General features: G+C 42.1%; 1 protein-coding gene across 3 annotated transcripts in view; it reads right to left on the bottom strand.

Moving 5' to 3' along the window:
- SIGIRR (single Ig and TIR domain containing) overlaps positions 1 to 6,627 on the bottom strand; it is a 29,813-nt gene extending 23,186 nt beyond the window's left edge. The window contains exons 1-2 of one of the 3 annotated variants that reach the window (XM_073554326.1): positions 6,164 to 6,627; positions 5,849 to 5,903 (exon numbers count right to left, since the gene is read on the bottom strand). In XM_073554326.1, the coding sequence (XP_073410427.1) occupies positions 5,849 to 5,855 (7 nt within the window). In that variant the 5' untranslated portion in view covers positions 5,856 to 5,903; positions 6,164 to 6,627. The remainder of the gene's footprint in view (positions 1 to 5,848; positions 5,904 to 6,163) is intronic. The other 2 variants (XM_073554324.1, XM_073554325.1) reach the window with 2 other exon arrangements.
- Between the last annotated feature and the right edge of the window lie 7,822 nt (positions 6,628 to 14,449).

The raw sequence follows: 14,449 nt of genomic DNA, 5'->3' as shown, positions 1-14,449 counted from the left end.
AGATGACCTCCAAAATTAAAGAGTAACTAAACTAGTGAGCATTTTAACAGTGTACAAAAGTTTACTTACTTTTTAATTATTTTCCAAGTTACGTGGACATACTGTACATCTGCAGCTTCTGGAGAGGTGCACAGAACCATGGGGAAGCTACATGACTGACAACCACTTGGGGAGCTAATATGGCTGCCATAGGAGTTGTCACCAAGTTTTCCAAGCATAAAGTTTCTAACAACGTAATAGAAAATGTCAATTAATGGACTTTTTCTGTTGTTGGTTGTAGGGGATCTATCAGTGGGAAAGGGGTCTACCTTAAAGTGGCATTCTGGTTTCATAAAAAATATTAATTGTGTATATGGGAAAGTTAAATCATATTTTTTTAGACATTTTGTATCAATCCCTCACCATCAAGATCTCTGCTTGCTGTAATTTAGTTACAAAATTCATTGTATAGATCTAGTGGATATTAGTCTGTATCTGTCATGTGATGGTCACACGTGCAGTATACTGATCTCATGACCTTGATAGGTTATTGTGTGCTGGACAATCTAAAATATCTGCAAGAATTTATACAGAAAGAACATTGCCAAATGATTTAACTTTCCATTGCACAAAAAAAAATTTGCTGAAATTGGAATATCTCTTTAAAGGGGTAGTCCGTAAAAAAAAAAAAAATTTCCCTATCAGCGGGATCAGTGATGACTTTTTGATCGGTGGGGATCTGACCGCTGGGACCTTGCTCCAGTCATTCTCTATGATGCTGTTGAAAAATGCGCTTGGCTTTTCTGACAGCCACATAGAAAATTAATGGAGTGGTGGTGGGGCATTTTGCAAAAGTGACTCACTGGGGATAAACACTCTCCGCCCTGCTGACTGGTGCGGGTCCTAGCAGTCAGATCACCACTAGTGATGAGCGAATGTGCTTGGAAAAGGTGTTATCCAATCATGTTGTGTGCTAATAGAGGGTCTCCGGCGTGCTTGAATACTATGTTCGAGTCCCCGCGGTTGCATGTCCCGCGGCTGTTCGACAGTCACAACACATGCAGGGATTGTTTAACAAACAGGAAATCCCCGCATGTGTTGCAGCTATCAAACAGCCGTGAGTCATGCAACCGCGGGGACTCGAACATAGTATTTAAGCACGCCATAGTCACTATTATCACACAAGCATGCTCGGATAACACTTTATCTGAGCATGCTCGCTCATCATCACTAATCACCACCCATCAGTAAGTGACCACCTAACCTTATAAGCTGGTACTAGGCTCAAAACATTATGGTTATGTAGCAGAAATTTAGTTCATCATGAACGGCTTGATTCACAGTAACATAGGATGGCTTTAATAATTAATCTGTGACCATCAGCGTTACGGACAGGGTAGAGAGCATGCACTTTGGAAGGAGGATGAGTTGTATTGTATACTGTAGTCTTAGGTCAGAAGGCAATGTCCATTGACCCATGGCATAGTAAAGCATCATCCCATCCGTAACTGCAAGTCATACAAGGCTGGGGTGGAAATAAATTATAAAGTAAGACTTTGGAAAAATACTTAGTGACTAATTTAACTGGTAATTGACATGACCACTCCTCCACCCAGCAAGGGGCCAAAAACAGCCAACAATGAGGAGCACTGTTGTGACCGGCACTCAAAGTCACTGATTCACCTTCATAGAAGGAGGACTGGCTTACAACTCTATATTTGTACCATACATATCCACTCCTCCGACTGATTAATAAAGGAGCACGATACCAGCCAGAGTGAATAGCAGCCGGTATCCTACCCAGGGTACAGCAGATACAAGCGGTCATAAAGCAATCCATGCCCTGCTCTCTTCTTACACATAATTGTTAGAAAAGTCCCTTGACAATAAACTAATAATACAGAGTCCCTGGGACTCCAAACAAACAGTAAGTGTCAATAACTCTGCAGCGCCACCAAAGGGAAAAAACTAAGCATTACATAGTGTCCAGCTAAGGCCGGGGTCACACTTGGGACCGGCACTCAGGACCGGAGTGTGCAGCTACATATCTTTCTATGCAGCTGGAGCGCTCTGGTCTGAATCGCCACCGGCAGAGCCGGGTATTGAGGCGAGAGACTCGCCCAAGTTTCTTGCATTGCACTCGCAAGTGTGACCTCGGCCTAAATCTATAAGACAGGTCCTCCGAGAAATGCCAGGGGTCAGTTTGTTCTTACATTGCTAGGAAATAGAGAGGAACAGAAAGGAGCAGAGCTGTGAAACAAAGGATTGTCCAGAATAATCACTTCATGAGGAATAAAAGTATCCACTGCAACAAACACCTTGGGAAAGCTGAGGAGGTAGATCCAGGCTGGAAGAAACAGTCACGATGCAATCAGAAGTGTTCATACATCGGCATTTTCAGGAGGGCAAATCCAACCAGGTTTTCAAATGGAAACCACAGCATTTTTGTCCCTCAAAAACGTCTTTTTTTTGCTCGATTTTTCAAGCATTTTGTAAACATTATTGTTGGCATTTTCTAAAAGAATCCTCACATTAACTTTTACTTTCCCGTAAACCTGTGTACATGTGCATGTACTGTAGTGTCGGTGTGCTCACATACTCAACTACCACTATCTTCTGTTCCTAACAGCGCTCCTCTTCGGAGTCCTGTGACGATTATTCCGAAAGTCTCTCTTACAGTCTAATCCTAAGGGGACTTTTTTTTAAAAAATCCATAAAGATACATTTTAAAACCCACTGCCGAGTCACACATAGACCACAGTGTGTAGAGAGGTGACGTGACTGGGAGGAGGAGCAGAATGGGCCTGGATGCCGGAGAAGACAGCGGTAGGGGAGTATATTTACACACCGACACTACACTACATACACGTCTATTGAAAAAAAAAAGTTCATTGGAAGGTTTCTTTAAGTGTTTTTAGTTGCATTTTTTTGTAGAATTTTTGGGGTGATTTACGGGTGTTTTATTAAGCCCATTAAGAAGTGAGTAAAACACGAGCATTTTTTCTCAAAACGTTCCAAGATACCTGGGCATGTTCTGGTCATTTTATTGCCTTTACATTGGCTTTTGTTTGTAAACTATGGAGCATCTTTTATGCAGGAAAATCCCTGAAGAATGGTTCGCTCATTTTTTTAAAGCACCACTTCAGCAATTTTTTTTTTATTTCACCACTGGAGTGGCGCTTTAAATCTAAGCCACCAGTCATAAACTCACCCTCCGATGTCTTTACTGTTTTTCGGAGCCACAGTAGCTTCTGACTGGCCGGAAGTCAGAAGTTGCATCTAACGCTCTCAATACAAGAGTCAGAACGAAGTTCCCATAGAGATGTATTGAAAAGTGACATCTGCGATGCTCCATGAAACACTGGAGCTGCAGGCGAATCACTTTTCACTGGAGACTGACGAGAGTGGCGGCAAAAACAAATGAAAACATCTGAAGGTGAGACAGGGGGCAGGGGAATTACATTTAAAGCACCACTCCATCCGTGCAATAAAAAAAATGTTGGAGTGGTGCTTCAATTGCTTGGCGGTTTTGGAGAACTGAAGCACTTAAAAGACGCTCCAGCACCTGAACATAGGAACAGTAAGTCATTTTTTAGATATGTGCACACAGAATTTTTGGGAGGAGGTTTTGGAGCAGAAAACTGAGCAGAAACTCTCCAAATCCTCCAGAAAAAAATAAAATCATCAAAATTTTGGCGGTTTTGCTCATTTTTTGCTCCAAAAACTCTGCAGAAAAGACTACGTGTGTAAATTCCCTTACAAGAAGTGAATTTTTTGGTGTAGTCTCTGGGCACTTTTTTCAGGGGGTTATCGGAGCAGTCCCACTCCAAACCCGCCTGAAACTAACCACGTAGGTTTCCTGTCGGGAACAAAGGTTGCCAACTGACTGGTAATTCCTGGACAGTCCCTAAAATTCTGCTTTGTATAACTATGTGCAAATACCCTCGGGTTAATTTTTCAGTCTGCATAAAAAATCTACAGTAATGTGTTATGCAATGCAACTGGATGGGATTTTCGAAAAACCCTGACAAATTTTGCAAAAAGATTCATGAAGGATTGATTGCATATTGTGAAAAATTAAATGTACAGTATGGCCCATCTGTCCCAGATCTCACTTATTGTATAGTCAGTGAATGGTGAAATCCATAGAAGAATGCACTATACAATTCACAGGAGAATTCATGGTGAATGTCACCTTAGGAAAGAGCAAGACAAGGAACATACCCCTGTCCTAATCGCTCATTATAATCTATGAAGAAATTTTGGCCCTTGATAAGCACACTACATATTTCCAGCCACACAATGCCAATTCTCGGCAGCCCAGGAGACAACACCCTAATACGACACTGTACGATCTTTGATGAATGTTTTTTTGGTCTGTGCTTCCTCTTCAGCTATTAAAAAAAAAAATCTGCATTCCGAAGTTTGCAATTATCAGCCATATGGTCCTAAGGAACAGTCCTCACTGTTGTGGTCAAATGGGCATTACACCTAGCGCTAGGGCAGGAAGTGAATATTACAATAATGAAAGCGTTGTTTGAAAAGGACTAAAATGCAATACCACTCACAGCCTGCGAACAATAGTGGCACTGTCTCTGGAAAAACAAGCATGCGATCAGTTTATCAGTAATAGCCAATTCGCCGCAGTTTGCGCATGAGACTGCTAAAGGTTGGGACCAAAAAAATGCAGATTTTAAAAATGGAAAAACTGCTGCATTAGGTCCCGTAAGGGTATATAACTCAATCCTGCAAAACCGCGTGCCCAATAATAATGAGAAATAAATTAACAATAATTTTTAACGAGCAATTAGAAAAGTGACACTGGGTTCCCCATGTGTTCGTAACCGAATCGGTTCTACCAGACTCCTAGTGGGAGGCAGATGACACCAGATCTTCCATGTCTCCTGGTACCCAACCTCTCCATCCCCAGGTCTGCAGAAGAACATGTCTGCTACCATGCATACTTAAACTAAATGTAGCTAATCAAGAAAATGGGCATGAAGAGCCGCAGAGATGGTGCCATTCTGGATGGACATAAAGGGAACCTGTCACGTTGTACATGCACTCCACTCTCCGGACAGCATGGTGTAGAGAAGAGAAGCTGACCAGAATGATATACAGTACAGGTTTGTTGGAAAATATTCAGTATAACTTGTGTTTTATTCATGCAAATCTATGCCTGCATCCAGTGGGCGGTTGTACTAATGACTGACAGCCTTGTCCGCATGCCCGCTCATACATGGAAGACTGTCAGTCATTGAATAGGACTTCCCACTGGACTTCTAAGCCAACACCAGGGCTTTCAATGAATAAAACTTTTCCAATTGTATATCTGATGGACTCCTTCTCTATAACATCCTGCCTGCACATCAGATACTATTTTCGACATGACAGATTATCGGTCGGGGATATGTCATCAAAAGCCAGCTTTGGTGGGATCTAGAACCATACACCATACATCAAGGCTCTACGCTCTAGACATGGAGTGCGACACAACGATGGTGCACCATTTGGGTCATTTAACAACATTTTTCTGGAGTCAAAACTCTATGGATCTCCCTCCAGAAATGGTGTACAATGTCTAAATAGGAGTTTGGGCTAGAACTTCAGAAAGAAAACCTCCAAAATTTCAATTAATGGTAATAACAGCACAACCATGGAAGAATTGTCACTTCCAGCAATTATGGCACTGTAGACTGAGCCCTCGCGGGCAGGTTTTTCTCTCCTCCTGTACTTATGCGTGTCTTGTATTGCTCATGTTTATTGTACTTGTCCATATCTGCCCCTTTTTACATGTAAAGCCCCATGGAAGAAATGGCGCTATAAAAATGTATAATAATAATCATATAATGTAAGTGGCAATCCTCACCAGCCATTATCTTAGAACGTCAGCGGCTTATCGATGAGATGAGTGTGTGTCCGAGCTGCGGGAAGACAGAAAAGAACATGTGACACCAGGTGCCATGACGTACAAATGAAACACTGTGATAGTTACAGGCAATATAAAACACAGTATAAAAATGCCTAGAATAGAACGTGACAGTCTCAAGGTCACTTAAATATCCCAGGTGCTGGTGCCAGGAACTCGCTATCACCGCCGCCACAAGAGAAGCATAAATTATAGACAGAAACTGATACCAATAGGAAGAAATAATGAACGAAGACAAGGCAGGAGTGTACAAACCTGGACGACGGAGTGAGCAGCTAATGATCACCTCCTGACATGTCAACCCAGAGCTGCAAGAAGACCCATGATCAGGAAGGCGGCACAGCATCCAGCGAGAAGGTAACGGAGCCACAAAACATGCAACTTTACAGGATTTCAGCCCTTCCTATCCACTCCAAAGACACACAAGCATTACCTAGAGCCCGAGCGCTCTTCCGTACTATGCTCCTAGCCTGGCACCTACAACACCTGTGTGAGGAGGAGCAGGAGGCGGAGAAGCAGGAAGTGTGTGACTACCTGGATGAAGGACGGACACTGCATTGCTCAATGATTACATGGGAGTAGACACAGAATAACTGCTTTCAGGAGTGAATGAGTTCGGGACACGAAGAGCTTAAAGGGTTTATACAGTGAAAACAAGTTATTACCTATCCACAAGATGCAATAAGTGTCTGATAGTGTACATGCTAATCCACTCGGGGCTGCAGAGTGTTGCACTTTTCCTGGCATTCCCATAGAGAAAGAATGGAACATCGGACAAGTGTCCAACTTGCCGCTCCATTTTGAAACTTAGATAAAAGTGCGCCATTGGCAATAAAAAAAAATTACGTTCTGCCTATTGGTGTGAGTCCCATCGTTCGGACCCCCACAAATCAGTAAGCTGTCACCTAGCCCGTAAACTTTTTTTTTTTTTTTTTACCAGACAATGCTTTTAAGATTACCATGGTCTTAACTCTGTCCCATGACTTTTCCTCCTGTATTCAATTTGATTTATCCCCTTTGTGACCGGGCCAATTTTTTAAATTCTGACCAATGTCACTTTATGTGGTCATAACTCTGGATTGCTTCAACAAATCCCAGTGATTTTGAGACTGTTTTTTGTGGCACATTATAATTTATGATAGTGGTAAATTTAGGTTGATATATTTTGTGTTTATTTATAAAAAATATCAGAAACTTGACAAAAATGTAAAAAAAAATTGCAATTTTCAAACTTTGAATGATTATCCCTTTAATCCAGACAGTCATTCCACAGAAAAACATTAATAAATAACATTTCCCTCATGCCTGCTTTACATCAGCACCATTTTTAAAATGCTAAGTTATTTTGTTAGCCTTTTAGGAGGTTTAAAAATGTAGCAATAATTTTTCATTTTTTCAAGGAAATTTACAAAATCTATTTTTTTGAGGGACCTATCCATGTTTGAAGGGCTTTTGGGGGTCCTATATATTGGAAAACCCCATTTTAAAAACTGCACCCCCTGACATATTGAATACTGCTTCAGGTAGTTTATTAACCCTTCAGGTGATTTTCAGGAATTAATGCAAAGTGGTATAGCCGGAATGAGAAAAGTGTTTATTTACCACCAAAATGTCACTAACTTCTGAACTGGCCGCTATAGCCGGGAGTCTATAAAGCTGCTATTTGGCCATGAACTGCTATGGCAAACATCAGGACCACACAATCATAATCTCGGTGTGTCAATTAGATTAAAATGCAAGCCCCCACAATCTATTAACCATTTATTTGATGCAGTCACTTTTGACAGCAGAAACTAAGATATGGATGGTGCCAACACCGATCATTTGTGATACAGCAAGTTGTCAGATATAGTGGACCGCTGACAGCTGCTGGATTGTCACCTGTATGGAGATGATATTCCCTTATATCTCAGGTGAGTAAATATATGTATTGCCCGTCATGAAGGGGTTAACTTCTTACGTAGTCCGTAGTATTTACAAGGGATGTGGAGTTGGTAAGCCAAACCTCCTACTCCAACTCTGACTCAAAACTTTCCGACCCCACAGCACTGGTCACTACTGAGCATGTACATAAAGTGCAGCACAGATTCATCTCATCTATGACTCCACAGCACTGGTCACTACTGAGCATGTACATAAAGTGCAACACAGATTCACCTCATCTACGACTCCACAGCACTGGTCACTACTGAGCATGTACATAAAGTGCAACACAGATTCACCTCATCTACGACTCCACAGCACTGGTCACTACTGAGCATGTGCATAAAGTGCAGCACAGATTCATCTCATCTATGACCCCACAGCACTGGTCACTACTGAGCATGTACATAAAGTGCAGCACAGATTCATCTCATCTATGACCCCACAGCACTGGTCACTACTGAGCATGTACATAAAGTGCAGCACAGATTCATCTCATCTATGACCCCACAGCACTGGTCACTACTGAGCATGTACATAAAGTGCAGCACAGATTCATCTCATCTATGACCCCACAGCACTGGTCACTACTGAGCATGTACATAAAGTGCAGCACAGATTCATCACATCTATGACCCCACAGCACTGGTCACTACTGAGCATGTACATAAAGTGCAGCACAGATTCATCTCATCTATGACCCCACAGCACTGGTCACTACTGAGCATGTGCATAAAGTGCAGCACAGATTCATCTCATCTATGACCCACAGCACTGGTCACTACTGAGCATGTACATAAAGTGCAGCACAGATTCATCTCCACAGCACTGGTCACTACTGAGCATGTGCATAAAGAGCAGCACAGATTCATCTCATCTATGACCCCACAGCACTGGTCACTACTGAGCATGTACATAAACTGCAGCAGAGATTCATCTCATCTATGACTCCACAGCACTGGTCACTACTGAGCATGTACATAAAGTGCAGCACAGATTCATCTCAGCTAACAAGCCAAGATCATTACATCGGGAACAGAACAGACATTTATAGGATATTTCATAACTTTCCTAAATTATTATGGAAACATTTACAGCACAATCTGCACTGAACCCAATGTATTATATATTTTAGGAGTTAGCAACTCAGACTCCACAGCCCTAGTATTGACTAGATGTAGATATCGTTCTTTCCCTAGCTGCTATGCCACATCTTTGGTACGTGCTCCCATAGCATATTAAATGTGTACCCATTGCAATTGATTCTATCCCCAGTCTTCAGTGCTCTCCTAGAGTCTGTATGATAGCACATAATCCCTTTGGCTCCAAACTTTGAAGCAATGGGTCCTTCATAGGTCACCGAATCACAACACATCCCCCGTATTTTCTAAGGAAGAATGCCTCCATAATGCGACATCTGATTAATCTTCCTCTAGCTTTTTTCAGGACCTATATGAAATACAGCACAGTACTTAGACTGCTTTACAACACAGGGAAAGTGGATGAGGACCAAAGCTTTATCTTAGACCCACTTTCATATCCCAAAGTTACAACCACCAGTACAGGTTTTGAAAACGCGTCAGCTACCGTTTTTTTTTTTGCCAAATCCCCAGTCAGTAGAGCTGGACAAAATCTGTAATGTCAGGGGCCTGTAATGTTTCGTAAGGGAAACCAGACTGTCCACATGCTCAGATCTCTGCAAACAGTGCCAGGACATTGGTGGGCAGGTCTCAGCTCCTAAATCATTTTAGCACTAATATTCCTGTCTGTTTAGCTTCCTAGCAAATGAGAAATTGGAAAAAAAAATTCTCCTGACAAAAAAACCTCAAAAGTGAAAAAAAAAGCCGAAATGTATGAAACAAATGAGTAGTATGTCTGCACACCTGTTTGTTTCTTCTCTATAGTCATTACGAGTTTTTGTTGACCAGTGAGTCAGTGAGAAAGTTCTCAAGTTTCCTGACAATACCTGAAGGTGCCCAAATTCCTCAGAACGTTTCATTTTATCGTTACACATCTGCAAGACAAGACCTATGGGGAGTTATATACGGCTTTTCATGTGCAAAGAGGAAAGGAAGAGTATCATATATTATACAGTAAGATAATATTCATCAGTTCACATTGGAGTCATATGTAAGGTTATTCCGCAAAGATGTTCCCACCAGATTACCACCACCTCTACGAATTAGAATGTGATGAGACACAAGCCAACGGAACCATAAGTCTTCTTCTGTCGCTGTACATACTTGCCGAAGACCTCAACAATAGGCTGAAGACATGTTATAGGGCAACCTTTTGTTTATGCTTAATGCTAAATAAATGGCATCTTTTTAGCAAATCCTAAAGTGGAATATTCCCATTATACACATACAATTTGGCAGATGATGCAAAAAGGCAGATTTTAGGAGGGGAGCTCTTTACTGCCTGTATTCTACATACAGTGCTAGTTGAGCACCATACACAAGAAATCAAAGACAGAAGCGTTAAAAAAAAAGAAAACTTTCTGGGATCTTCGGAGTCAATGACAGCCCAGCTTCTGCAAATCAGGCGCAAGATGGAGCGTTCCACCCCAGGTCCGCCTTCATCCCAAGTCCGCCTCTCCACCTCAGCTCTGCCTTCTCCCATGAACCTTCCACAGTCCCGCCACTCACCCTTGGAATAACCCCATACCACATACACAGCCATCAGATTTTGTTTTGGACAAAAGATTTTCTGAAGCCGCCGCCACCACCACCACGACAAGGTGGCCTTTTCTGGACGGGCCCTACCCTATTCTAACCTATTAAAAATTTCTTTAAAAATCCAACATTCTTTTTAGGTATATTATTATTTAAGGGAATGAGTCATATACATTTTATAAACTAATTGAAACCAGATTGTGATCATTTTTTTTAATCTGTATTTCTGATTGCAGATTATTTTTTGTTTTCTGTACATTTATGGAAGCTGCTCTCTTGCCTGTTTGGAGATATGGCTGTTGGACATGTGCAAATATATGTCACAAGACATTATAGGGGACTCTATATGCCTTGGAGAGTTACAGTGCCTAGTGAAAGTATTCGGCCCCCTGGAACTTTTCAACCTTTTCCCACATTTCATGCTTCAAACATAAAGATACCAAATGTAAATTTGTGGTGAAGAATCAACAACAAGTGGGACACAATTGTGAAGTTGAATGAAATTTATTGGTTATTTTAAATTTTTGTGGGAAGTCGAAAAGTGGGGCGTGCAATATTATTCGGCCCCTTTAACTTAATACTTTGTTGCGCCACCTTTTGCTGCGATTACAGCTGCAAGTCGCTTGGGGTATGTCTCTATCAGTTTTGTACATCGAGAGACTGAAATTCTTCCTTGGCAAACAGGTCGAGCTCAGTGAGGTTTGATGGAGATCATTTGTGAACAGCAGTTTTCAGCTCTTTCCACAGATTCTCGTTTGGATTCAGGTCTGGACTTTGACTTGGCCATTCTAACACCTGGATATGTTTGTGAACCATTCCATTGTAGATTTTGCTTTATGTTTGGCATCATTGTCTTGTTGGAAGACAAATCTCCGTCCTAGTCTCAGGTCTTTTGCAGACTCAAACAGGTTTTCTTCAAGAATGGTCCTGTATTTGGCTCCATCCATCCATCTTTCCTGTCCCTGCTGAAGAAAAGCAGCCCCAAACCATGATGCTGCCACCACCATGTTTGACAGTGGGGATGGTATGTTCAGGGTGATGAGCTGTGTTGCCTTTACGCCAAACATATCATTTGGCATTGTTGCCAAAAAGTTCGATTTTGGTTTCATCTGACCAGAGCACCTTCTTCCACGTTTGGTGTGTCTCCCAGGTGGCTTGTTGCAAACTTTAAACAACACGTTTTATGGTTATCTTTGAGAAATGGCTTTCTTCTTGCCACTCTTCCATAAAGGCCAGATTTATGCAGTGTACGACTGATTGTTGTCCTATGGACACTGTCCCACCTCAGCTGTAGATCTCTGCAGTTCATCCAGAGTGATCATGGGCCTCTTGGCTGCATCTCTGTTCAGTCTTCTCCTTGTTTGAGATGAAAGTTTAGAGGGATGGCCGGGTCTTGGTAGATGTGCAGTGACATGATACTCCTTCCATTTCAATATGATCACTTGCACAGTGCTCCTTGGGATGTTTAAAGTTTTGGAAATCATTTTGAATCTATATCCGGCTTTAAACTTCTCCACAACAGTATCACAGACCTTCCTGTTGTGTTCCTTGGTCTTCATGATGCTCTCTGTGCTTCAAACAGAACCCTGAGACTATCACAGAGCAGGTGCATTTATACGGAGACTTGATTACACACAGGTGGATTATATTTATCATTAGTCATTTAGGACAACATTGGATCATTCAGAGATCCACAATGAACTTCTGGAGTGAGTTTGCTGCACTGAAAGTAAAGGGGCCGAATAATATTGCACACCCCACTTTTCAGTTTTTAACTTTCCACAAAAATTTAAAATAACCAATACATTTCGTTCAACTTCACAATTGTGTCCCACTTGTTGTTGATTCTTCATCAAAAATTTACATTTGGTATTTTTAAGTTTGAAGCATGATATGTGGGAAAAGGTTGAAAAGTTCCAGGGGCCGAATACTTTCGCAAGGCACTGTATCTATACATGTTCTCATGTTTAGTGACATGCAGATGTCTTTGTGTAGAAAGCGGGAAGAGGTGAGCTGTGACACGCCATGCTGTGATTGGCAGATTCCGTTATCTCTCATTGTAATCCTGCTTGTTATGATAATGAGGTGACTGCTGAAAAGCGATCTCTTCTGGAAATGTCAGTCTATCAGAAAAGCAGTTTCTGTTTATTATTTTATGATATAAGGGGTGACATTTTAAGTAAATTCTTCCAAAACTTTAAACGATTGACCATTTTCTGGTTATTACTGACCAATGTGTTTGAGATAAGGCAATTACTAATTGCTTTTCTTGAATTTCGGCACTACGTATGAAAGCAGGTGGGTGGCCCATGGACGAATGGAAGTATGAATGGGGCAAAGGGAGGTCGGACGAGCAAGTGGGCGCGCACACCATCACTTTTGGACCCTCAATTCGTGCATATAATGTGCCACAAGGGCCCAGGTTGTACCGGCAGCTTTAGAACAGAAGGCGGGCCGGGGCGTCGGATGTCACACACGGCCGGCCCCTTTGCTGCAGCTGTGTTAAGGGTCCCGGGACTTAATAAACCAAAGTAATTACTCCAGCCCCTGACATGCCATGCAGTCTGCCAGGGCATTTATACAGTGGCTCGGCTGTGCTGCTTGTCTCACCTAGTCTGGGGCCCCCCTTTTTGCTTTTGCTCAGCGGGCCCCCATACACCAGTAATGGCAGTAATGCCCTGATTGTAATCATATTATACAGCACTATGTACTTACAATTGCTCATGGTGCCTCTATATCCAGCTGTGTCTTTTCTAAACAGAAATAGTAAGTGTATGTGCAGACATTCAGTAATCATCCAAAGCTCTGCCGGCTATTGAACGCAGGTGAATACGCATGTGATCACTGAACCATGCGGAATAACTGAGTCCAATACATTATACGGGTTAAATTTATCGTCTCCCCAAGATAAATAGCCATGCTGCGGTCTGGAGAGATGCGCCGGAGGTCTGTCTCCGCGGGTGATCCGTGGGTGTCTGTGGACGCATAGTGGACATGGGATTTCTAAAATATATTAGAAATTATTTCTCTTAGGTTCAATCTGCAAAAAGGGACACAGCATCTTGTAAGGAGTTAATCTACAAAAGGAAGGAATCGGCTGCCTGTAATATGAATATCTCATTATATCCTGTTCAGACAGTCATAGGAGTCCATGGTAAGGTTTACCTCTGTTACGGTCTCTACCCTCCTCCTCCAGAATACACCGGAATCCATTTATGTGGTTTCTTTTTAATGTTAACATCAGCTAACATCTACCCTGTGTTTCCATGCTTAACTCTCCCAGTCTCCCACAACGCAGTGGTATCCAGCAGCTCAGATGCAGGAAGTCAAAATAGTGAGACAGCAGAGAGCCTGACTTCAGTTTCCCTTCCTTGTAGGACAAGCGCTATTATCCCTAAAGTAGATATGAGTTTTTCACACTTACATTCAATGTATTTGAGCAAGGATTTACATTTTGGTTTTCATTTACATCATGAAGTTTCCCGTATTCTCTTTGTCACGTATGTGACTGTAAACTTGTGACTCCTCACATAGCAGTGTGGGACCTGACAGGCCAAGGAAACCTGAGGACGATCGCGGGGAGCCGATAGTTTCGAAGAAAGAGTCCACTCCCTCTTTTAACCATTTAGATGCAGCTGTTACAATTGACAGCGGTATCTAAAAGGGGTAATAGGTCCCAATCGGTTCCAAAAATTGACACTGCAGGGTGTCAGCCATCACATCGGACACCGCCCTGCATTTTTTTCCAAGTGGGGAAAATGGGGGCGCTCTACACTTATTCCTCAGCACCGTAAAACAATGGCATTGATGAATAAGGCCCCTCGGTGGCTGCTGTGTTAAAAAGTACATTAGTGGTCGTTAAGGGTTTATACCTGTGCTTTTTGAGAAAATGTTTGCTGAAGTGGCAGAGGCGGTTTTTTTGGGCATCAACGACTCCGGTATA

Source organism: Dendrobates tinctorius, unplaced genomic scaffold (genome assembly GCF_039654945.1).
Source record: "Dendrobates tinctorius isolate UK_male_01 unplaced genomic scaffold, ASM3965494v1 ptg000211l, whole genome shotgun sequence".
Classification (NCBI taxonomy): Eukaryota; Metazoa; Chordata; class Amphibia; order Anura; family Dendrobatidae; genus Dendrobates; species Dendrobates tinctorius.
The sequence above is the reverse complement of the archived record's forward strand: the minus strand, read 5'-3'. Positions and strand labels throughout refer to the sequence as shown.